Source organism: Typopeltis vanoorti, chromosome 8 (assembly GCF_054136105.1).
Source record: "Typopeltis vanoorti isolate ZY-2024b chromosome 8, IOZ_Tvanoo_1.0, whole genome shotgun sequence".
Lineage (NCBI taxonomy): Eukaryota > Metazoa > Arthropoda > Arachnida > Uropygi > Thelyphonidae > Typopeltis > Typopeltis vanoorti.
The window spans coordinates 65,956,551-65,982,405 of NC_143556.1; the positions used below are offsets into that span (position 1 = coordinate 65,956,551).

The 25,855-nt window shown below is 36.4% G+C and overlaps 1 protein-coding gene across 1 annotated transcript in view; it reads left to right on the forward strand.

The window, feature by feature from the left end:
• The window catches only part of LOC150104065 (uncharacterized), a 387,411-nt gene that overhangs the window by 202,535 nt on the left and 159,021 nt on the right, over positions 1-25,855 (forward strand). The window contains 1 exon segment of the mRNA XM_090396391.1: positions 15,551-15,710. Within this exon segment, the coding sequence (XP_090252517.1) occupies positions 15,551-15,710 (160 nt within the window).

Consider the following 25,855-nt stretch of genomic DNA (forward strand, 5'->3'; position numbering starts at 1 on the left):
TGATGGATGAATTATAATTATTCCTGTTGTTTATTGTATTTGCTTAATGCATTTTCGCTTAGCACGCATTAATTGATGGATTAATTAATCACATTAAGCGAGGTTTTTCTGTATTATTATTTACTATTAAGATGCATGTTTGCCTCTTATTAGTGGTTTTGACCAAGTTCTGACCAAGGTTTCACTGAATATTAGCTGTTTTGAATTGTCAGCATCAGAGACAATACAGAAATCCTAACAAGACCTATAATCTAAAAAATTAAAGATGCCAAGAAATTATATTCTTGGTTTCATTCTTTATCCAGGTGTAAGCAAACAAAGTTTGTACATGAAGTAACTTCACAACTGGACTACTTGTATACAGAAGTTAATGACTTTACATTAGTTGCCTTAGTATCTCATAATGCAAGGTGCATATAGACATGTATAATGCTATGCATTATGAGAAAGGCCACTGCCCAGATCACTTTCTGGGTAGTGGTTGTTGAGGTCTCATCAGTGGGAGTCAGACCCAGAGGTGATACTAAGGTTGAAGTAATGCAGAAGTCATACTTCCATATACAAGTAGAAAAAGGTGTCACACCTTATTACTAAAATACTCTGGATTAGAGACAGAAGTTGAATGTTTCTTCATTGGTTATACTATAAATTAAAGATGACAAGAAAAAGATAACAAGAAATTATATTCTTGGTTTCCTTCTATATCCAAATGTAAGTAAAGAAAGTGTTTGCGCATGATGTAACTTCACGACTGAGTTACTTGTATATAGAAGTTAATGACTTCATCAGTTTGCCTTAGTATCCCAGAATGCAATGCACATTAGCTTGTATATACAAGTAGCTAGTTGTGAAATTACTTCATGCACAAACTTTATTTGCATATACACTTGAATAAAGGATGAAACCAAGAATATAATTTCTTGGCATCTTTTAATTTATTAACTTACAGTCATACATCATCTAAATGGATTTCGATGATATAATGTGAAAAAAGGGTATATGTGGAACTACAAGGGGGGTGATTATGAAGAGCTCAGGAGACAGCTTGCAGGTGTAGCATGGAATGAGGAGTTAGCTGGAAAAGAGATCAATGCAGCTTGGGGGATTTTCAAAAAATATTTAGTGGATGCAATGTCTAAATGTATACCACGGGTGAGAAGGTTAAATAAGTTAGGTGTGAGATGGATGAATAAAGAGATTAAGCATGCAATACAGAGAAAAAGGGCATTGTGGAGGCAGCATAAGAGAAGTGGAAGTAACCAATTTCATGAGTTCTACAAAGACCAGGCAAGGAGAGTGACTTGGTTGGTGAGAGTAGCTAAAGAGAGGTATGAACAGCAGTTAGCTAATGAAGCTAAAAAGAATCCTAGGGAGTTCTTTCGATATGTAGCCAGCAAAAGAAAGAATGATTATGGAAGGATGACATTGATTGGAGGAAATGGTATAAAGACAGCTGTTGCAGAATGTGTGGTGGAGATATTTAATGAGCAGTTCATAAAGATCTTTCAATCTTGTGAATGTGACTTCATGGAGAGATTAAGAGCAGTTGATGATGGGGAGGAGAGACTGACTGTAAGTGAGCAAGAGGTGTTTGGGGAGTTGAGTAAACTAGATGTAAATAAGGCTGTGGGACTTGATAATATATCACCGCGTATTCTGAAGGAATGTGCCAGAGAGTTGACACCTGCCTTGACATATTTTTTTAATACGAGTCTTGCACTTGGTCAAGTCCCTAAAGAGTGGAAGGAGGGCAAGATTGTGCCACTTCATAAAGGAGGTGATCGAACTCAAGCATCAAACTATAGGCCTATCTGTGTGTCAGGTGTTGTGGTTAAGTTGTTGGAGAAGCTTGTGAGAACTAGGATCCAGAGTTGGGTTGACAACAATGGTATAATCTTTGATGGACAGCATGGATTTGCTAAAGGGAGGTCGTGTTTTAGTAATCTACTTACTTATTACAATAAAGTGACTGCTTCCTTGGACAGAGGAGAAGGATACACAGTAATATACTTGGATTTCGCAAAAGCTTTTGATAGAGTGCCTCTTGATAAGTTGACAGTCAAACTAGAGCAGATGGGGTTGGATATTAGATTAGTGCATTGGATTGGAGACTGGCTATCTGATAGGTATCAACAAGTTGTGTATGGGGGTGCAATATCCAGGAAAAGGAAAGTCACTAGTGGAGTGCCTCAGGGATCTGTTTTAGGGCCATTACTATTTAACTTGTATATTAATGATATTGGCGAAGATTTGGATGGAGATATTCAGTTGTTTGCGGATGATGCAAAGTTGGGACGAACCATAAAGAGTAGTGAAGATGTTGTGGCCTTGCAAGAAGACTTGAATAAATTGAGTGATTGGGCAAGCAAATGGGGATGTGAGTTCAATGTTGCAAAATGTAAGGTTTTAAAATTTGGAAAACAAAGATGGGATGCAGAATTTATGCTTGGTGAAAATATATTGTTGGAAGTAGAGGAAATAAGAGATCTGGGAGTGATAGTGGATAAGGATCTAAAATTTAGGGGTCACATCGCCAAAATTGTGAAGACAACACAAAGACTTCTAGGAATGATGAGGAGGACACTGACATGTAGAAGTAGGGAGATTCTTGTTCCATTGTATAAGGCTTTGATTAGGCCACACATGGACTATTGTGCCCAGATTTGGTCACCTGGTTTTCAGAAGGATGAAGAGATGTTGGAAAGGGTCCAAAGGCGACTGACTAAGGTAGTTTCTGACCTCTGGAATGTCGAGTATGAGGAAAGATTGAAAAGATGTAATTTGCAGAGACTAGTGGAGAGAAGGAAGAGGGGAGATATGATAGAGACCTACAAGTTGGTAAGGGGTTGCTATAGGATCAATGGTGGAGAAGTTCTACAGCGAATAGTGGGAGATCAGGGGAGAACCAGAGGTCATCCCTGGAAACTGTATAAAGAGGGTGTGAGTAGGGGAGTGAGAGGCAGGTTTTTTTCGTGCAGAGTTGTGAATGATTGGAATGCCTTGCCTGAGAGTGTGGTGTCTGCAGGGAGTTTGAATGTGTTTAAGACCCGGTATGATGAGATGTGTGTGAGATAAAAGGACCTCCTAGATGATTCTTTGACTCCATGAGGTCTTGTTTAATAATAATAATAATAATAATAATAATAATAGCAACTGGTATGATGTAATAGTAACTAGTCGGGATAGTGGCCCTTCCCATAATGCATAGCTGTAAGGATGTGTGCCTTGCTTTATGGGATACTAAGATTTTTTAGATTATAGGTTTCATTACGATTTCTGTATTTTCTCTGATGCCAACAGTTCAAAACAGTTAGTGAAACCTTAATCAAAAGCATTAATAAGAATTAGACATGAAACTTCAACCTTCTTCTCGGTCTGGCTCTTTTCCCACTGATGAGACCTCAGTAAAGGTCAAGACTGATATGGGTGGTGGCCCTTCTCATAATGCATAGCATTATACATGTCTGTAAGAATATGTGCCTTACATTATTGGATACAGGCAATTATTGTGAAGTCATTTGCCTCTATATACAAATAGCCAAGTTGCGAGGTTTCTTCACTTGAAAACTTTGTTTGCTTAAAACCAAGAATATAATTTCTTGGCATCTTTAACTTATCAACTTACAGTCATACATCATCTAAACTGATTTCAATGATGCAATAGCAATAAGCAACCAAAGGATAACCTAAGTAAAATATGAAAAAATAGTTAATCACCATGAGAAGAGAGGATAATCTCCAAACTGCATAATGTAACCAGAAAAAAAAAAAAAATTAATCAGAGATGATTACAGTTTTTAAATATATATACAAATGGTGAATACCAATAGAATGGAATACAAGTAAAACAACAGTGATATTTTAAAAAAGGAGATAAAAGAAAATTTGTTAATTACAGAGGACTTAGTTTATTGAATAAATGCTACAAAATAAATAGCAGAATAATTAATGAAAAATTAAACATTATTTGTTAAAAAAAAATGATCAAAATGGATTTAGAAAAGGAAAAGGATGCTCGAAAATTGATGCAGCATTTTATTCAAAACTACCTAGAAAATAAGATAATTTTCTTCTTTGAATTAAAATGAAATTGGAAAATGATGTCATATTGGATACTGGCAATGATGCTGAGGACCCTGACATGCAGAAATAAAAAGGATATGATGCCATAGTATAATGCCTTAAATCAGTATTATTGTGCACATATTTGGTCACTGGGTTTTCATGGTGATGAGGATATGTTAGAAAGGGTTCAGAGAAAATTCACAAAGTTGGTCGGTGGTCATTGGAATGTGGAGCAGGAGGAGAGACTGAGGGAATGTAAATTGCAAAATCTCATGAATAGAAGGAGAGATATGATTGAGGCACATAAGCTAGTCAGGGATTGTTACCAGATTAATGGAAGAGATTTTTCATAGAATGGTAGGTGGGGGATAGAACAAGAGGCCATCCCTGGAACCTGTATAAGGAGGGATGTGAGCAGAAGGGTGAGGAGAAGCTTCTTTACATGGTGAGTGGAATGTTGACACATTGAATCAGTTTAAGGCATGGTTGGATGAGCTTTGTGTTTGATAGTGTGTACTTCCATATTGAGTCTCGGACTCCATGGAGATGAGATGTTAGTAATAATAGTTCAGAGGGCATATTACAGAAGTTGGTAAAATAGCTCAAAGGGTTACTTGAATGTTGAAAAACATGCTAACAAGCAAATATGGGGAAATTATTATCCCTCTCTCCCCTTTATAAGGCTATGATTTGGCTGCATCTTGACTACTGTGCAGAAATTTGGTCACCAGAGTTTCTTGGCAGTCAGGAGGTGGTAGAGAGGATTCAGAGAGGAGTGACCAAGCTGATGACAGGTCTGTTGAATGCTCCATGTGAGGATAGGTCAAAGTTTAGTTGATAGGCAGAAAAGAGAAGATATGATAGAACTATAAGATATTAAAGGGGTTTTATAAAATTGATGCAAAGGAAATTTTTAAGTATATGATAAATAGAGAACTAGGAATCATCCATAGAAGTTATTGAAGAGTGTGGTTAGGAAGGCTGTGTGGACTAGATTTTTTGCATTGAGAGTTGTAAATGAGTGGAATGGCTTGCTAGAACTAGTTGTGAGTGCACTGACAATGAATGCATTTAATCAGAGGTATGATAAGTTTTGTATGTATAAAAGTTAGGGTGGATCTCACATGATGAGCATAGAGATAACGTATAACAATAATAATATGTGGATATGATTCCTCTGTTATCATCAGCAGCCCTCCCCTTCCTTATTCTTTCTATCCTCTCAAAAAACATTGTCCTCTTCCATTTCTATTATTGTAAGGATATAATTTTTATCCAACCCAGCCATGTTTTACACTTAAATTCAATCAGTGAGGCAATTTCATCTCCCTCATTTCTGAGGCCCCTGCCATTCGTAAATAAATACAGCAGTTCACTTTTAGATCTGTGACCAGTCCTACCCTGTTGATTGTGATTTCCCCACCACACCTGGTCTTGTCCATTTATCACCACTTGCCCAATATATCTACTCAGAACTCAATTATCCCTTCCCCTTTCACATCTTAGTCCATTCCATTCATATGCTGATCATCCCCATTCACACATTCACTACTGCTTCCAACATCTACTCTTCCAATGTCATGTCTATCTGTCTGCCCCAACTCTCCCTGTTTCTCTGTCTCTCTTGTATTCCCATTCTCTCTTCCACTTCCTCTCTTTAGTATGCAATTCAATTTTTTTTAAATAAGTTTTTTCCTTTTTTTTATGACTTGAAAAAAAAAAAAAGAACATTTATATTTGGGATTTTCTCCATCATTCAGTGGTTTACAAATGCTATTTGTAGAAATAAGTTGACAGAATTCAAATTGGCATGCCATATATATTTAACAACTTGTGAAAATGTATTCACCAGATGCAGAATGGAATTGTTATATGATCAAGTGAGCTCTTACATGAGACACAGCCTGAAGTGAACATGCTAACTTTACCAGTTACTAATACTCTGAAATAAAATTAATCGCAAAATAGTTGAGATGATAATGCAAACAGTCAACCAGTAACATAAACATGTTGGTAACACAGCCATAAGACTCATTAAGATCTCAACACTTATTCAAACAAGGAAATATATTTTACAAAATCGGTCAATAATAAAATGATTGTAATATGTATTAAAATTGTTTTTGATTTACCAAAACACCAGTAGAAAATACTGAATTGCCAGTAAAATTTTCAAAGATTTTTGTACCATTTGCAATCCCCTACTCATTACATAAATTATAATTGTTGCTAATGATAATAAAATTGGTCCTCTATGGACCAATTGACTCCATATATATCATTCCATAGAGTCTTCGGACTCTATGGAGTCAGAAGACTAATTTCAGGAGGTCCACACTTTCATGCAAAGAGATCATTTAAACATGCCTTAAACCCATTCATGGCATTTTCAGGCAATACATTCCACTCACCAACCCTCCATTCAAAAAACCTGCTTTGCATACCCTTGCTCATAGCCTCCAGGGAACAGCCTCTTGTTCTACTCATCTCCCTCTGCTCTCTGAAAAGTCTCCTCCACTATAATCTGGTGATAATCCCTCACCAACCTTATGTCTCAATCATATCCCTCTCCTTTTTCTATTCCCAAGCTCTGTAAGTTGCATTCTCTCAATCTGTCCTCATATTCCATAGACCTGAAACTAGCTTAACAAACCCACATCCTCTAATAATATCTTCATTCCCTTGAAAACCAGGTGACCAAATCTGTGCACATTAATCCATATGCAACCTGATCAAGCCTAAACCAAAGAGGTTATGATTCTCTTATATAAGGGAACCGTGACTTCTTTGCTTCTGTATGTCAAGGTCCTCTTCATCATTTCCATAATCTGTTGTGATGTTCTTACAGTTTAGCAATGTGGTCCCTGAACTTCATTTCTGTTGTCCACCGTCACTGCAAGATCTCTATCATCTCTTCCACCTCCTTCAAAATTTCTCCATTAATTGCATCCCAACCCATCCCAAACTATTCAAAATTCAAAGAAAATTTTAAGAAAGAGAGATTCTGGAAGGAATGTTTGAAGAAAGGACCTGGAAGGCTTCAGTTTGGTGACATAGAGCTACTGAATGGCTGTAAAAAATACAACTTTCCAACATGTGTTTTATACAGTATGAAAAAGATGTTTTTAGTGATCATAAGGTTTCTGTATAGTTGATGATACCCAGTAATTTGATTCATCAGAAACACTAATAAGTTGAACATGTTTTCCAAGGCAGAATTTGTCTTTTAAGTAGTTCAATATCAGGGCAACTGTGGGTGCTGCAGATTATATTTGTAAAGTTCTGAGGTCAACTTCAAAACTTAAATTTCAAAATGTTTATTTGGATGTGAAAGAATAATAGATTTTTAATATACTTTCATTCAGTAACTTGATCACCAAACTAACTAAGCCTTATAAGTGTTTTCTTCAACACAAGCACATATTTTAACTTGGTAATTAGTCATGTTTTTGGTAACCATTAATCAACTTACAAATGAAGTTTGAAATAAAATAAAATTTGCTTTTCTTATTTGGGACATACTGTACATCCAGATAGATTTTCTATGCTGCATGTTGAGAATTTCATTCATTAGAGGGAAAAATGGTCTCAGTTTATATAATTCTGAAAACATATACTTGAAATTAATTCAGTTGACAAGAATTGCTGATGCATATTTAGTTTTTTTTTTTTTTAAACTTTGTTTCACTTATATTTTCAATATGCAGAGTTGTATATGTTTAGAAATGAAAGAACCTAGGAAAATATTATAAATGTAACCTTTTTTTTATATTGCTTCCACATACGAGAGGCTGCATATCTTATAGCAAATAAGCAGCGTGACTGTGTCAAAGGCATAGTGATCTGTTGATATCTTTTTTTTTAAAAGCTGGAAGTTGTAGTCTTTCAGGAAATACTTCAAGGGAAAGGCCTAGACAGAAATGAAATAGATGTGATGAAAGATGGAGCAGATTCAGTGACTCAGCAGTCAACTTTAAAGGATGATGGGCAACTGTTGTTCATGTCATTTTGTAGGCTTAGCAGAAATAAGTTGCATAATAGATAGCAGTTTTGCTGCACATTTGCCTAAGGAAATATCTGTAAAAGAGACAGTTGGAGACAGTGGCTGAAGATAGTCTGGGAGAGCAGGTTTTTCACCCAACTGAACTGACCTCAAGCTTCCATAGCCCAGTTGGTATAGACAAAGCCCTTTGGTCAGAAAGACCTGGGTTCAATTCCTACCCATGGTCTGAGGAACCTTTTTTCGATTAAAACTGAGTTAGCCAGTCTAATACGGAGGTACAGGGTTTTTCACCTGGAAACTCGGGTTTTTCATTCCTCAGAATGGGCAAACTGACCCCATGGACACGCACGCGCACACACACATGGATCTACAGTCAAAAATATATAGGGACCTTTTTCCCCTGCACTTGGTTCTTGGGACCCGTGTGCAGTATTAGCTCCAGTGTTGTATTATGGATAGATCCATAATTGTGAACCTTCAGTATGAAGATACCACCTAAGATGATGATGAACTGACCTCTTCTGAACAACATTAGGCATTTTTTAGCATTTTTGGGATTTGTACAGAATAAGTACCTAGACTGGACAGAGGAAAAAGTAATGAGTGAAAAAAGGATAAGTTTCCTGGAAGCTGAGAATACTATAGAAGGGATGCAGTTATACTAGAAAAGGCTTAGGAGTAAGAGTCCGTCTAGTCTTGCCACAGCACAGGTTTCTCCAAAACTTTCCATGGCATATGAGTTATGGGTGATGCAGGCAAGAAGATCTGCTGTGAATCTTGATTGGCAGAATCCATATTGGTGGTCACTATTAGTTAACACTTCTCTAGGTGTTGAAGAAGTTGACTGTTGATGACCTTCACTCATAATATTATCAAAGGAAAGGAGAAGAATTAAGGTCGTGTGTGTGTGTGTGTGATAAAAGAAAACAAAACTGTTTTGGAAGCATCAGAGATAACTAAGTTGTTATTTTTCATTGAATGCCATGGAAATCAGTGTTTAGGATACTTATTTTAGTAATATCTTGACTCTTGATGTTTGAGAACTGCAAGGTTTGTCATATGAATATGTGCTATCATCAGCAATACTGTAGAATGGGGGTTTGAGGTCAGTGAAAGAAAGTGAGAGAAACTCAAGACACTTAACAACTCGAGAGAAAATGCACTCCAATTAAAAAAAAAAAAAGAAGAAAGGCAGATCATAAGATGGCAATTTGCTGAGAAGTCCTCAGTGCCAAACCCTATCAAATACTTTGTAAATATCCATTGCAACAGCACAGGTTTGTCAAGATCCTCTTTCCATGACATGTGGGTGATGCAGGCTAGGAGTCTGCTGTGAATCTTGATTGTCATTTTTTGGTGTGACTTGTCTTGTAGCATTATTGGCTGCACTATTGTGAATTTAAAAGAGAACTTTTGTTGTGAGATATCTCTGTCACTTTAAAGCACTGTTAGAATGGTGAAATTATAACAAATGACAAAATTGTAGTCTCTTTCCTGAATGTCTTTATTAGTGCAGTACCAAAACAATTTGCTGAACATTGAGTGTACCCTTTGTAGCATAATGATTATTATTTCAGCATCTACAGAGTTCAAATATTCATTATAGGTGAGCCGCTGAAATTGATATGGTTCTATTTATACCTTAAAGTTGTTTACTGACAGTGTGCTCCTTACATTCTTGATAATTAAACTCTTACATAGCTTTCAGGGATGATCTCTTTTTTTTTTTTTCTTATCTTGCCATACATTTATAGGAGTGCATGTTTTCATGCACTCCTATAAAATCCTTTATATCTCTAATATATCCCATCTTCTCTGCCTCTTTTTTACCAAACTTTAACCCACATTTCCTTGGTATCTCCAATTGGTATGACTATATCTGGATTACAATTCTCAGAGTGTAATCCAGACATATTCATATCAGTTAAGGCATTATAAACAGGAATGACTGCTTCCTTATCCCTGTTCACTAGTATATTTCTCAACATGGTAAATAATTTTTTATGTTCTCATTTCATCTTTTTTTCAGTGTGTGCCCTGAACCTAAATCTCCTTTCCAGTGACATTCCTAGCTACTCTACCACAGTTTCTTTAGAAAAGGCCATTCAGTATAATAGCTTACCAGTCTATTCATAGAGCAAGTTATCCAAAATTCTGGCATCATTTAAATTATGCCAAGGAATCTGTCACTTCTGTGGAAAAAACTCAAGATTCTAGAAGGAAAAAAATATGCTGCCACCATACAAGACTAGCAAATGCATGTTCAGTTGAAATGCCTTTTATTAAATACATGTTTACTTGCAGTATTTATAACAAACGATAGCAATATTTTATACTTGGCAGCATTAAACTTGCACATGTTTTCATCTCTTTGCATTTTCATCTACTCAAATTTCTCTTTTTAACTTATTTTAAGTTTTTATTTAAACACAGTATAATCATTCAGTTATTTAAATTATATTTTGATCCAATTGATAACACTAAAAGACATTCGAATATGAGAGCACATTGAGAAAATGTAGGTGATTTGATTGCAGCTCTTTTCAACTAGAATGCAATACCTTAGACTTAACATCTATTTGGCATACGTTTTCATCTACTCCAATATTATTCTATTGAAATCTTTTTTATCCATGTAAATTAAATTTTGTAATTCATTTATGTATTATTTAATCTTCTATGTGAATCCCATCTGAAAGAATGTAAACTTACATTCTTTCAAGAAAACTATCAAGAAAATGCAATTTGCATAGCTGGCAGACAGGAGGAGGAAGAGATATGATTGAGACATAAGCTAAGAGATTACAACCAAATTAATGTGAAAGAAGTTTTTCATACAGTTTTGCCATGAATACTGTTATAAATTCTGCATGCCACCATGCTGCCCAGAGAATTGTGCAAGCCCAGTTCCATTAATGCACTGTGTGCAGACAACATTTGCATGTTTATCAGTAGAGAGAGAGAATTGTCTAGCTGTACAGGTTAATATGCAGTGGGGAGATTATGAGAACCATGTGGCTGTAATAGCATTCCACAAGGTTAGAATGCAGCCACCCATTATTTTCAACATGCTAAAATCACTCCGGATCAGTAGAATGTTTGTGTATCAGACTGTCAACCATTATAACAATATAGAAGACATATCTGATCACCAAAGAACAGGTCAGCCATGCTGTGTTAGGAAACAAAGCTTGTGATGGCTGTGAAGGCATGCCTCTGCCATAATCCGGTGAGAACCCAGAAAGTAATGTCACAAGAGATGAATGTTTTGCAGAGAATGATGTCATGTACTAACTGATGAACTGGGAGCGAGAGTATCACTGTTCTACTGGACACTTCCTAAAACCACATGTTATGTCAGGTACTTCCCTGTTATTATTTATTATTATTCAACATTTACTTATCCTCAGCTCTTCGTTGCCGACAAATTTATATTCTTTAAGTCAACTGTGCCAGCCGGCAACTGAAGTCTGAGACACAATTTTAAATTACTAAAAAAAGCAGCATAGGGATCATGTGGTTTGCAGTCGTGACCTCTATAACAACATGTTATACCTTTCTTTCAATTCCTCCCTCCCTGCTATGGTTCGAATTTTATGAGTGGTAGTTTTGGTTCACAACACAGGCAAAGCTCAGGTATACAAGAAAAAAACATATTTATTGGAATTTAAAGACATAATATACACTTTCAATTAGTTCAATGACATGCTAAATTAAACCTTTTGAAATTAATTAATACTCTAATACATGAACAATGAATCCTTTCTTTGTGTTAGAGACTTAACATACATAATACACACTTCTACCAAATTTCCTACCTACTAATTTTAGTCTAGCATATTCAACTATTCACAATCATCTATAGTCATTCCTAACAATTTGTCTAATGGACACTAACATTGTTAAATAATCACCTAAAGTCCATACTCGATTAATACATTACAAGCACACATAATATACACAATTCGCTCTTCTAATCAACATTCTCCCTATTGTGTTAATCTTGCATATTAAACTAGTCACAATCATCTATAATCATTCTTAACAATTTGTCTTATGGACATTTACACAGCTAAATAATCACTTAAAGTCCTTAAGTACTGCCTACACTCGATTAATACACAGCAATAGTTCTTCCCTTTTACCTACTGAGTAATTAAGCAATGGAAATAGAAACAGACTCTACTTTGTTGGGGCAGGGTCTCCAGGTCCGTCTGAACTACCTTTCTTTGTTTGAGTTCTCTTTCGGTACCTCCATAAGCCTACGTCCACGTGGTGGGTCACTATGGTCGTCAGAATAAGCTATACTCTGCACCTGGCGTTTTTTCTTGTCTATTCCCAATCTGCTTCGGACCATCGCTTCTGGTATACGCTTGTGATATTATTCTGTCGGGACTTTCAGCGAAGATATCTTGCGCTTTCGCACTGGCAAACGTTCAGATATCGAAGGGAAATGCATGCCCTCTGATATCGAACCATCGCCACGAAACACTGTCAGAAACCCTCAATCCATCAGAGAAGTCAAATCATCATCCAGGAAGGCAGGTGAAAAAAAAGCCCTGAGAAAGGGGTGCAAAACCTTTTTATTCACCCTTTACTTCCCCCTATTTTCACCCTCGTTGCTAGCTGCAATAGTGCCCTCTTACTTTTTTTCTGCGATCTTTTCCCACCCGCTACTTTCATCAACCACGGCAACTTCGGAAAATCGCGAGACCATAGCAGCGTCTTCCGGGAAACGAATGTGCGTCACTTTCGTGAGATCGAATTTGCCTCAGGCCTGCCCATGACCTTTGGACTAATGCTTGCATCTAATTTACATTTCATTGTAAATGCATCATTGCTGCATGATGCTTTTTGCATAATACTAATTTATATACGCAGTTCCTTACCTAGTATTACAAATCTACTACCATAAAATAAATTCTATTTCCATTTACAGTTAGTATTTTAATTCTTCTGCTTGAGTACAAGTTTTTTTTTCTCTCAGCTGAACTTTCTGACTTGTTAAATTCTGAATGAATTATTTCTTTAATAAAGTGCTTCATTCAGGATGTAACACACAACTTATGTGGCAAAGGGTTATAAAATCAAAGGCACTTCTCTGGTGGTATGTGAACAACAGACACAGAGATATCCCCTTCACAGATAAGATATCACCATCGAAGTGATTGTTTAACCATCAAAACAATTCGGTATGTGTCCTGGATGGTTACACAGGACATGCCATAGCACCCATGATTCAGAGAGGTCATCAGTGATGGGTTGGTGGGGGTGACATTTCAGGAATTATCCAAATTGTTTTCCTGCAAGACAGATGTCAAAACCTATGCCTAAGTATATCAAGACAATATGCTGGAATCTGTGGTGCGGCTCGTGAACAACACTTTGTTTCACAGCAAACAGTGGACTTTCCAACAGGACTCGGCCTCTGCACACAATGCGAAGACCACACAACAGTGGTTAGAGGTAAATGTGCTTGACTACATATCACCATCTGATTGGCTGTCTGGAAGTCCATATCTGAATCTGTTGGACTTCAAACTGTGGTCAGAGCTTGAGAGAGTAGCCTACAAGAAATGATAGCATCACCAGCCTGAAGGTGGATTTGGAGTGAGCATTGCAGTATTTCTGTTGAATGTTGTGTGTGTCACTATCAGTATGTGGCCTCACAGGTTTTGGGCATATGCAAAAGCAAAAGGGGGACATTTCATACATTGGTTGTTGCTATATGTATGTTATACATGTGGTTTGCATGTGCTGTGAAAGCTGTAAATGATTTACTGATAGATTGAAGGTTATGCATACTACAAGTCATAACAGTATTTATGGCTGAACTAGATAGAATGGGGGGGAGACAGGGAAAGAACACGAGGCCATCCCCCATAAGCTGTATAAGGTGGGTGCATGAGTAGTGGATGTTGAGGGTGTGGTAATTGCAGAGATGATGAATATGTTCAAGGCAAGGCATGGTTGATGAGGTGTGTGTCTCAGTATGACATATATAGTGCACTGTTTCAGGCAGTAAATGATTGCTGTAGTCATTTATGTAGGCGGTGGAGGAGAAAAATGGTACTAGGTACTTTATCTTTGGATGTTTTTATATTGGTGTCCTCTGGGTGTAAGAGAGAGAATGGGAAGAAAGTTGTTGTTAGGTTTGTATTTGAGATTATCACCAAAGCAGTTAATGCTGCAAAGTCAGTGTATTATGTTTGTTAATTGGTTGTATTCTTTTGGCTGTTTTGCAGGATGAAAAACTGAAGTTTTTGGGAGAAGGGGAAAAGAGAGAGAGAGAGAGAGAGAAAAACAGAAGGATAGATGATCCTGATTTCCTGAGAAGGAAACAGATAGATGATGAGAAGTTGCACTCAATGACTTTTGCAAGGAAACTAGACTGGTCTCTTCCCTGCCAAAATGTGTGGCAGGAAGACTCCTAATGGCTTGGATTTGCTATACATACTCTCTAGCAGCTGGCTTACTTAATCCCTTTATTATCATATCCTCAAATGGAAAAAGTTTTGGATCTCCATGGTATATTTGACATGACCATGCAGGGTATCACTAACTGCATGAAGAAAAAAAAAGGTTGGGGAAGAGAAGTTGAAAGTGGAATACCTGCTCTGGAAACCAACATGCCATCAGTTACTTCAGGCTTTCAATAAGTAGTTCATAGTTCATATTTTTTGCTAATCTTGGAATAACATTTAGTGGATCTAAATATTATAATATTTATAGGAGGCATGTGGCATATGTTCAACAGATAGTGTCTCACCAGGCTGTCATCTACTACATCTCTACCAAGTAGGGCAGTATCTCTTTACATCAGGAATACTCACTTAATTTATCAGAGCTCATTTTGTGAAAATGGGCCCTACAACAATGAGGGGGCTGACAATTGACATCTGTATGGTGTGAAGCAGTGTACCACATATTATTCAGTCTGTATTGTGCTTCACCTATTTGTCAGTGATCTATATAAAGTTGTATGATTCGTATAGTTATCCACTAAGAAAATTACACTATTTAGAATAATCATAAGATTATTGGTACTAAGAATGAGTCAGAGTAAAATTGCAACATGGTGTTGAATATACAAATGAGTAGAGATCATTTATGCTTCCTAAATGGTCCATAAAGCTTGTTATCAGTATAGAATCTCACATTACTTCACCAGATATATTTTTTTAAGTTCATATTTTTTTCCTAATCTTGGAATAACATTTAGTGGATCTAAATATTATAATATTTATAGGAGGCATGTGGCATATGTTCAACAGAATGCATCTTCATTTAGCTCACTTTGCACTTTATGGTAAGAAATTCTATAATACAATTAACCAACCAAGAAACCATTGTTTTCTTTTGCCAAACCATTTGCCAAAATTATACACCCAAGAAACCTTTAATTATAAAATTTAATTTTTAAAAATTCTAAGAATTTATTATAATATTCCAAATTTACTAGATTATAACAATGTTATCCAGGCTGAGATGATGAGCCTGAAGCAAGACAATGAAAGGTTGCAAAGGCTTGTGTCCTCCAGATCCTTAACATCTTCTCAGGGTTCACTACCTCTTAAGAGCAGTGTGGAAAGTTTAGAAAAAAGAATAAGTGCCTCAGACCATTCTGGACCACCTGGAGTAGGTAAGTATAATTGTTTTTTTTTTAAAAAGTGTTTTTTTTTTCCCAAAAGATGTTTCTTTAAAACAATTTGCTTTAAAACTGATTAATCCCATTATTTTTTTTTATTATACATGAACTCAGCTTAAATTCTTTTATGTCTGCATGTTTGGAATTAAAAAAAATATTCTTTGCACTAAGTTTTATTCTTTACTGGAAATTGTGACCAACTTGGACAATCTTGAAGCATTAAGATAAACAAATAAAAAAAACACACAGTGGCAGTTCACTGTAATTAGTAAACTACAGTGAACTGCCACTACTTTCATCACCTATACCAGCACTATTTACAGCCCACCACCACAACCACTAGTATTTTTTGTCTGTATATTGTGTGTTCTCAAGCCCAATTTGTCTGTATGCGGGATGAAAAACCTGCATAAAGTTTCTGGGAGAAAGAAACGCTGATACCTCTGTATGAGATCAGTTAACTCTCCTTCAATTAAAAAAAAAAAATTCATATAAATATTCCTTTTTGTCACAACGAGAATCAAACTTAGGCCTTTTCCAATTGAAGGGCGTAACACATCATCAGCATTTCTCCAATTGCATGCAGAGGCATTTTGCATTGGAAAATATCAAGGAGTGTCTGATTGTATTTACAAAGAATAAATTTGTTAGGAGTTAAAAATTGTGATTTTGAAGCCTGCATTGAATGATGACAAAATGGTGGTGCAAATGAAATCAGCATGCCATGCAGTGCAAAATTCAAATATAATTAACAACATGTGTTTGTGGAGAGACTGAACAGGAGACAAGAGAAGGTATATCAAAACTGTGATATTCTGCTGTACTAAGAGTTATTGGTTAACATAAACATAATCAAACTGATTGCTGGAATGATCACAGAGCAAGACTGTGGAGCAAAAGAAAGTATGGCTGATGAAACAAATGCAAGTAACATTGTGGAAGCAAAGGAAAATAAGAATGAGGAAACAAAAGAAATTAATATCAGATTGAGATAGAGTAACATTGCAGGAGCAACAGATAATAACATGATCTAGGATGTGAAACTTGAAAAAAGAATTGATCAAAATGAGATGAATCTGCACAGTGAGATAAGAAGTTTAGTGGATAAGAATGAGAAAAGTAGGTGATAAATGACTTGAGAATAGCATTGTATGGAGATTTCATGATTAGAGGTGGTAATGAGAGGATTCACAAGGTCTATTTTCTAGGAGGGAGGATTAGCAGGATAATTGATGGGTTGAATACAAGAAGTAAATTAGTAAGAGCATTAGTGATGGTTGTGGTTACAAATGATTTGGTTTGATATAATGAGTATGTAAGGATTGATATCTTGAGGTTATTGAGGAGAGTGAAAGATAGCGGTCAGAGACGTATTCTTTCTGCAAATAGATGCTTTTGTGGACTTAGGAAACACTTAAAGTCACATCTGATCTCAAGAAAAGCAAAGATAATGATGTATAAAGTACTTGTAAGATCAGTGTTAACCTATGCCTCTGAAAACTGAATATTATCAATGGCAGATGAAAGATTGCTAGATCTGTTTGAAAGAAGAATTCTCAGATATATTTTTGGAGCAGTACAAGAGAATGCTGTGTGGAGGAAAAGATATAACCATGAGCTATACAGATTATTTAATGAGCCAGACATTATTTATTAAGTACATAAAAATAAATAGATTGAGTTGGGCTGGACACATTATATGCATGGATAGTAATAGAATAGTTAAGAAGATGTTTAATGCTAAGCTACAAGGAAAAAGAAAAAGTGGAAGACCTAAATTAAGATGGAAAGATGGAGTGATACAAGATATTAAGGTTGTAAGAGTCAAAAATTGGAGGAGTTTGGCATTGAATAAGGAAAGCTGGCAGAAGTTTCTGAAGAAGGCCAGGGCCCACGTAGGGCTGTCAAGTCAATGTTGATGATGAAAGATAGAGGTTTGATAGAAAAGGTGGTCAGTGAGTTGCTAAGGTATGATAGTGAAGAGCTGAGATGGAGAACAAGAAATATGAATGGTATATTGGCAGAGCTGTGTGAGAAGGGAGTGGAATTTGTAAACATGTGGGCTGCATTTGAGAGAAGGATAGATACAACAGTGACAGGATGTGTTTAAATGGATTTGGTCTGTGTCAAGTGGAAGGACTGTTGCTAGCAAGAAATATAACAAATGATGGGAACAAGAAATCAGAGTAAGTACAAGATGAAGTGAAAGATTAGCAGAGAGCAGTTGATGAGACTATAGGGGGTTGTAAATGGGAATAGTAGTTATGTGAGAGAACAGGAATGCAGATGGACAGGGAAATGGGGAGGGAGAGTCAGGGTGTACAAAAAGACACAGCATAAGGAGAGTGGATGTCAAAAGCAATAAATGAAAGAGTGTATGGGAATGATCAAGATAGGAATGAGATGCCATGGGATATAAGGGATACTAGTTGAGTCTTGAAGATATTATTCAGGTATTTCCATGGAGTCAGAAAATTCATCTTGGGAAATCAGTTATTTGCACAATACCTATCATATCTCTCTTTAAACTCATTCACCGATGAAGCACTCATAGCCAACTCTGGCAACCCATTCTACCCGTTCACCACTTCCAAGCAAAAAATCTAGCTCAAACACCTTGCTAATCACACTCTTACATAACTTCCACCAGTGACCCCTTATTCTCTCCCTTCTTGCTATGAAAAAAGTCTTCAGTGTCAATCCTATAAAACCTTTTAATAACTTTAAAGGCCTCTATCACATCTCCCCTGTTTTGCCTATTAGTTAATTTTTGAAGCCCAGATCATGAATCCATTCTCATAGGGAGCATTCCATAGACCTGCCACAGTCACTGTCACTCGCCTCTGGATCCTCCCCACCACTTCTTTGCCCCCATGGAATCTGGGATTCCAGATCTGTGCACAATAATCCAGATATTGCCTTATTAAAACCTTATATAGGGGAACAATAACCTTTCTATCCCTGCTTCTTAGTGTGTTCTTCAACAACCACATAATCTGATGTGCTGTTTTGGTTACCTTCGCAATATTTTGGCCTATACACTTCAACTCCCTGTCCCTAATCACACCCAAGTCCATGACCTCATCGGTTTCCTGCAGTTAGGTTCATCAATATAATACATAGCTTGTGATCTCTTCCCATCACCTAACACTTGGACATATTAAATGTGAGAAGTAAATGTGTGTAGTCATTTACCTTTACCCATACTGCTAGTTTATTAATTCTTCCTGCAGGATCCCTGTATTACTTTCAATTACTATTGTTCTTCTCAGTTTAGCATCAGAAGCAAACAACTGAATGTTTCCTATATTACTCATGTACAAATTAAACAACAGAAGATCGAGTACTGAACCTTGTGGTATACCACTGGTCACTTGCTTCTCCTGGACTCAACTCCTCCATAAACCACTCTTTGATATCTATCAGCTACCCCCTAATGCAAATTACCCAATTCATATCCATTCTCATTTGCTCCAATTTATGCAATAGAGTTCTATGTGGAATCTTGTCAAGTGCTTTTGCAAATTCTAACAATATCACCGAGTATCCATTTCCCTTATCCAGCTCCACTGTCTCTTTATTATAAAAAGTAAGCAAATACTAAGGCAAGACCTACCTTCACAAAACCATGTTATCCCTTATAGAATATCATATTCCTATGCATCCAGTCCTGAATTCTATTTTTCACCAATTGGCGTGTAATTTACTACTTCTGTCTTGGAGCTGTTTCCTTTATACCATTTTGCCCTCTTTCTACTCATTGGCACCTTCCCAGTACTGAGGCTTAAATTAAACAGCTTGGTTAGAGGAGTGGATAATTCCCTTATACATTCTCATAATACATGTGCTGATATGCCATCTAATCTCATGGCTATGTTCGTATTGAAGTTCTGCAATATTTTAAGCACCCCCCATTTCTTTAACCTCTATTCTCCTATTAGAAATACATATGATAAGTTACAAAAAAAAAGGCAATGATTCTCATAATACATGTGCTGATATGCCATCTAATCTCATGGCTGTGTTCGTATTGAAGTTCTGCAATATTTTAAGCACCCCCCCCCATTTCTTTAACCTCTATTCTCCTATTAGAGATACATATGATAAGTTACAAAAAAAAAAGGCAATTTGGCATGGGCGGGGGGAATCACACCACCAACAAGTGGCATGGGTAGGACTGGTTATAGACCTAAAAGTGAATTGCCACGTCTATTTACAAATGCCAGGAGAATGAGAAATGAAATGGCTTTGCTGATTTGTTTATTCACCCAAAAATTGTTGGCACAAGTGAAACACAGTTGGATAAGGATGATAACCTGATGGGAATAGAAATGGAAGGGTATGATGTTTTTCATGAGAGTAGAAAGGACAAGAAGGGAGAGGAATTATGTCTGCACAAAGTGTCTCACAAGAGGAAAATAGTGGCAATGGTTTAGAGGCAGTATGGTATGAGGTGGAGATTGATAGGGAGAGATATTTAGTTAGATGTTGCTATAGGCTTGGGAATGTGGAGGGTGGTGATGAAGAAAATCTATAAGAAACTTTGATTAGTGAACAAAGAAAGAGCAATCATTATAGATGATTTTAATTATGGTAATATAGATTGAAATGAAGCAAAACGTTTTTTGGTATAAGGAAAATTAATTTCTTAGGCAGTATATGAAGGAGAGCTTGTCAGGATTGAGAGTCTTAGATCTAATTATTTCATCAAAAGCTGTCATTTTGAGTAGGGTATCACATTTTTCCCAGTTGGTCAAAACAACCATGACATGATTACTTGGTGGTGGCCAGCCATATAAAGACTTCTCTGAGGAAAGAATATATGTGGAACCATGAGAAGCTTACAACCTCTGTTTGGAACTATAGCATGGAATGAAGAGTTAAGCAGGAGATAAATGTTGCTTGGAAACTCACAAGGAGATATTTCATATTAATGTGTGAATATATTCTGAAAGTCAAAAGGCTGAATCAGGTATGTGTCAGATGATGAATGATAAGATTAAAGATGAAATCTAGGAGAAGGTACTGTGGAAGAGCACAAAATGAATAATGGTAATAATCAGTTGCATGAAGAGTATAAAGAGCAGGACAGGAAGGTGATTCAGTTGGTAATGACAACAAACTGCAGTATTAGCAGTAATTAGCAAATTCAGGCTGGCAGAAATTACTTGTCAGGTTAGCTGAGTGGTTAGTGTATCCACTCTCCAAACAAGAAGGTTGCAGGCTTGAATCCCACTATGAGCATAGATGTTTGCAATTGTCTTTAAGTGGGAGATAAATTTCATCACCCAGTGTGAGGCCACCCCACTTATTGAGGCCTGAATAAGTGGGGTGTTGAGCCCAGTTTCTGGGCTATGTAAAAAAAAATTAGTTAAAATACAAACACATAAATCAATAAAAATATATTAAAAATCCATCTTTAGCCCACATATGGTATAAATGTACTATAGATTTATGAAATCTATAGTACCTATGGCTTTCATAGGTGACAACCACATAAAAAATAAAATACAATGAAAATCAGGCCAAGAAAAAATCTAGTTATTCCAAAATATATGAAATTGATAAAAATGGAAATAAAAAATCCTTAGCCCACCCATGGTACAAATGTACTATAGATTTAGTAATAACCTTTCATGGATGATAGCCATGTAAAATAAAAATAAGATGCAGTATCCCAGAAGAGGACCACAGTGGGACTGTTTTGGTGCCATTGTTTGACTTGTATATTAATGATATCGGGATGGGTTTAACTGGGGATATGCAGCTGTTTTCAGATGATGCAAAATTGTGGAGAGAATGAGGGACCAAGCAGATGTGCTCTACAGGAGGACTTGAATAGATTGGGGAAGTGAGTGGGACTACTCATATCATTTCACTGTTGCAAAGTGTAAGGTTCTGAAATTTGGTAAGCAACAATGAGATAAAGTATACACTTGTTAGGAAAATTTGGATGGGGGACTACAACCTCCCAGGCACATCCCTCCAGGTGGCAGATGGAGGGAACCCCTGACATGGAACTTGTTTCCTGCTAGGGCTGTTCCAAATATACTGAATGAGAAGCCATGGACCATGTAGAGACCCAGTGCTCAGGGGTATAGCCAGGCCACCATATTTCTGGAATTTTTAAATACAGAAATCTAGTTTTCCAGGTTTGGGGTTGGGCAGCGGCTAACAACTCATTCCAGAAAACTACTACTTGTTATGGAACCTAGAAAGAAAAAGCCTTAAACCAGAACAGACCAAATGAGTGTGACTCAAGAAATGATTAATGGAATGATTTTGGGAAATGGAACATAAGAACATTATATAAGATAGGAGAACTTAAAGCACTCAGATCAAATCAATCAATACAAATTAAAATTAGTGGCAGTACAAGAAACAAGATGGATTGGAACATAAATCCATGGGAACTATACAATTTTCTCAATTGGAAAAGAATCAGGAAAACATGAATTTGGAGTAGCATTTATAGCAGACAGAGACATTACAGGGAATCTTTTAGATTTTAGACTTGTGAAAGGTTATGTGCAATAAGAATCAGAACAGTTTTTTTAATTTATGGATTATAAATGCTCGTGCACCAACAGAAGAAAATGAAGGTATCAAAAAAATGGATTTCTTCTGCAAAATGGAGAGGTTGTATGATTCCACACCATCTAATGACACAGAAATGATTATTGGGGATTTCGCTGTCAAGGTTGGACAGGAAGATATTTATAAAGAAACAGCTGGAAAACAGTCTACATACATATTCTAATGATAATGGAGAGAAATTAATAGATTTTGCTTAAGTAAAAATATGTTATATCCTTTATATGCTTTCCTCTTAAAGACCTCCATAAAAAGACATGGATATTCCCAGATGGCATAATATTTAATCAAATTGATCATGTGCTTATACATAAAAGATTGACATAAAATATCATGCCAATCTTAGAGGAGTTGCTGTAATTGAGATAATTATCTGGTGCAGAATCTCAGATATTGGTGGCCTGAAGCCACCTGCAAGTTAAACTTGCAGAAGCTTAAAGAAATGGAAGTTAAAACAAACTTCCAGAATAATAGTAATGAACAAAAATAGAGGCCAAAAACATAGATATAGAACAGGATGTAGAAAGAAGCTGGACATACATTAAACGATTCTGAATGCTGATGAAAAAACTCTGGGATATGAAAATACACAAAAGAAAAGAGATCGGTTTGATGAAGAATGTGCTCAAGTAGTAATAAAAAGAAATAAGGAATATAAAAAGTTTACTACAAGACCAACTAGGATTAAAGAAGGAAAATATAAAGAAACTAATACAAGAAGCAGTTAAAATCTGTTGAAGGAAGAAAAGACAAGCTCCTTAATGAAATGATATGCACAATAGAACAAGAATATTAGACAAGCTTATAATTCAATTAAGCAAATTAAAGGAGGACATAAGCTATGGCCAGATATATGCAGAGATGGACAAGGAAACATGTTAACAAAGAAAAAGTAAAAAAAAAAACAGATTGGAGTGAATATTTCCATGAACTGCTGAATAAAAATGTTAGCTCTGTGACTCAAAATCACTATTATTATTATTATTATTATTATTATGGACTACTCCATAAAGTTGAAGTCTCTAGACTTATAGAGGGATGCCCTAAACATCATGCGAAGCACTATCCAACATTTGCGCAGTAGCTATCATACTTTGCTTTGGGCTCATCATGGCACTCACAATCTATTCCACTCACTCACCAAGCAAAAAATCTAGTTCTAACACCCTTTCTAATTATGCTCTTGCTCAGTTTCCAAGGATGGTCCTTAGTTCTCCCACCACCAGACCTGTTCTGAAAAATTTCCTCTGTATTAATCTTCTATAAACCCTTCAGTAATTTGTATGTCTCAATCATATCATCCCCCCCCCCCTTTTTTTTTTGCCTGTCAACTAATTTTTGTAACCCAAAAATCTTCAACCTGTTCTCATAAGGTTCATTCCATAGACTTGCTACCATCTTGGTCACTCTCCTCTGGATCCTCTCCACCTTTTCCTCATCACCAGGCTTTCGCTGTATTATAAAACATGAACATAAAACAGGTGACTAGATCTGCATACAGTAGTCAAGATGGGATCTAATCAAAGTGGCCCGATAAAGAGGAATAATAACCTGCTTGTCTCTGCTCAAGTTATTCTTCAGTAACCAAGTAATTCAATGAGCTGCTTTAGCCACTTTTGCTATGTGCTCTCTAAACCTCAACTCCCTATTCACTAACACTTCCAAATTTCTTGCTTCATCAATTTCCTGGAATACAGTTCCATCAATGTGGTATACTGCTGGTAATCTTTTCACCCTGAAATGCATAACCTTACATTTTGCCACATTAAAATGATATCCATTCTTCTTTGCCCAGACTGCCAGTCTATCCAAATCGCCCTGTATAATTTTAACATCATCTGCATTAACTATTGCTCTACTCAATTTTGCATCATCAACAAGCAGTTGAACAGTTCCTCTCAGATCCTTTCCTATATCGTTAATGTACAAATTAAACAGTAGCTACCCAAGAACAGAACTCTGCAGCACTCCACTAGTCACAGACCTTCTTCTGGACTCTACTCCTGAATAGACTAGTCTCTGATATCTCTCCATCTCTCTGCCCTCTTATCCATCTCACCAACCCTATATCCATCCCCATGTGCTGCAGTTTATTGATAAGAATTCCATGTGGTATCCTGTCAAAGACTTTTGCAAATTCCAGCAATATCACTGTAAACCCATTATTTTTATCCAGCTCAACTGTCACTGTATTATAAAACATGAGCAAGTTACTGAGGCATGACCTTCCTTTCACAAAACCATGTTACCTTCCCCATACAATATCCCATTTCCATCTATCCATGTCTATATTTTGTTCTTGATCAACTTCTCCAGCATCTTGACAACATCTCTTGAAATTCTGATCATTCGGTAATTTGTTGTATCAGTCTTGAGCCTCCTTTATGCATTGGAACTATTTTCCCCTTTTTCTATCCCCTTGGGACTAAACCAGAGCCAAGACTTAGATTATACCATCTAATCGCATAGCTGTATTCACATCAAGGTTCTGTAACATGCTATACACCTTCCATTTCATTTTCCTCAGTTCCCATATAAGTATATGCCATTCTTGTTACTGCAATATCTCCACCTGGATGATATACTCTTACAAAGTGTTTACTTACTAATTCTACTATTTCAACTGATTCAATTACCTTCCTACCATTGCCGTTCATTAAAATCATTCTGTCATAAACATTCCTCCTTTTAGTTGCAATATATTGAAAGAACTATTTGGAATTATATTTGGTCTTCACTGCTAATTTCCTTTCATACTCAGCTTTTGCTTTTCTTACCCCCACTGGTTACCCTTCTGGCCTGTGCTTCATACTCCTTATGTGACTACTGGTCACCTTTCTCCTTGAATTCCCTCCACAATTTTTTTATTTATTTATTATTATTATTATTATTTTTTTTTTTAGCTCCAGTTTAATGATGTTATTCATCCATTTAACTCCCACTTGATTTACTCTCTCCTGACTCTAGGAATGCAGTCTGCCATTACTTCCCTCAAACACTCCTTTATCACTTCCCATGCACTATCAACTTCCAGCCTTTCCACTTTCACATGCCATGGCACTAATCCAAGCAGTTTCCTAAGCTTGTCATACTTATCAGTCCTGTAATTCTACATATAACTGAAAATTCCACACATTTACCACCTCCCAGGTTAAGACTATATCATCATTCTCACCAATTGGTAGCAATGTGGTCATATTAGTTACTAGATCTAGCACTCTCATACCCCTAGTATATTCTATCACATGCTGTCTCAGGTAATTATTCCTTAGTAAACTGCATAAATTCTATTTCTTTCCTACATGTTTCCTCCTCTGCTTCCAATCTATGCTACTGTAGTCGAAATCCCTCATAATAGTTATCTGCCCTCTACTCATTGAGCTTATTTTCTGATGCATACTATCCCCATCATCTTTTCCATCCACTGGTCTAGAAGCATCAAACTGTATATTTTGTTCTGTTGGCCTCTATTTCACACCAGATAGCCTCAAATGCACTATTTTCATTGGCCTACAGTTGGATTTTTATTCTCTTTGGTTGCAATT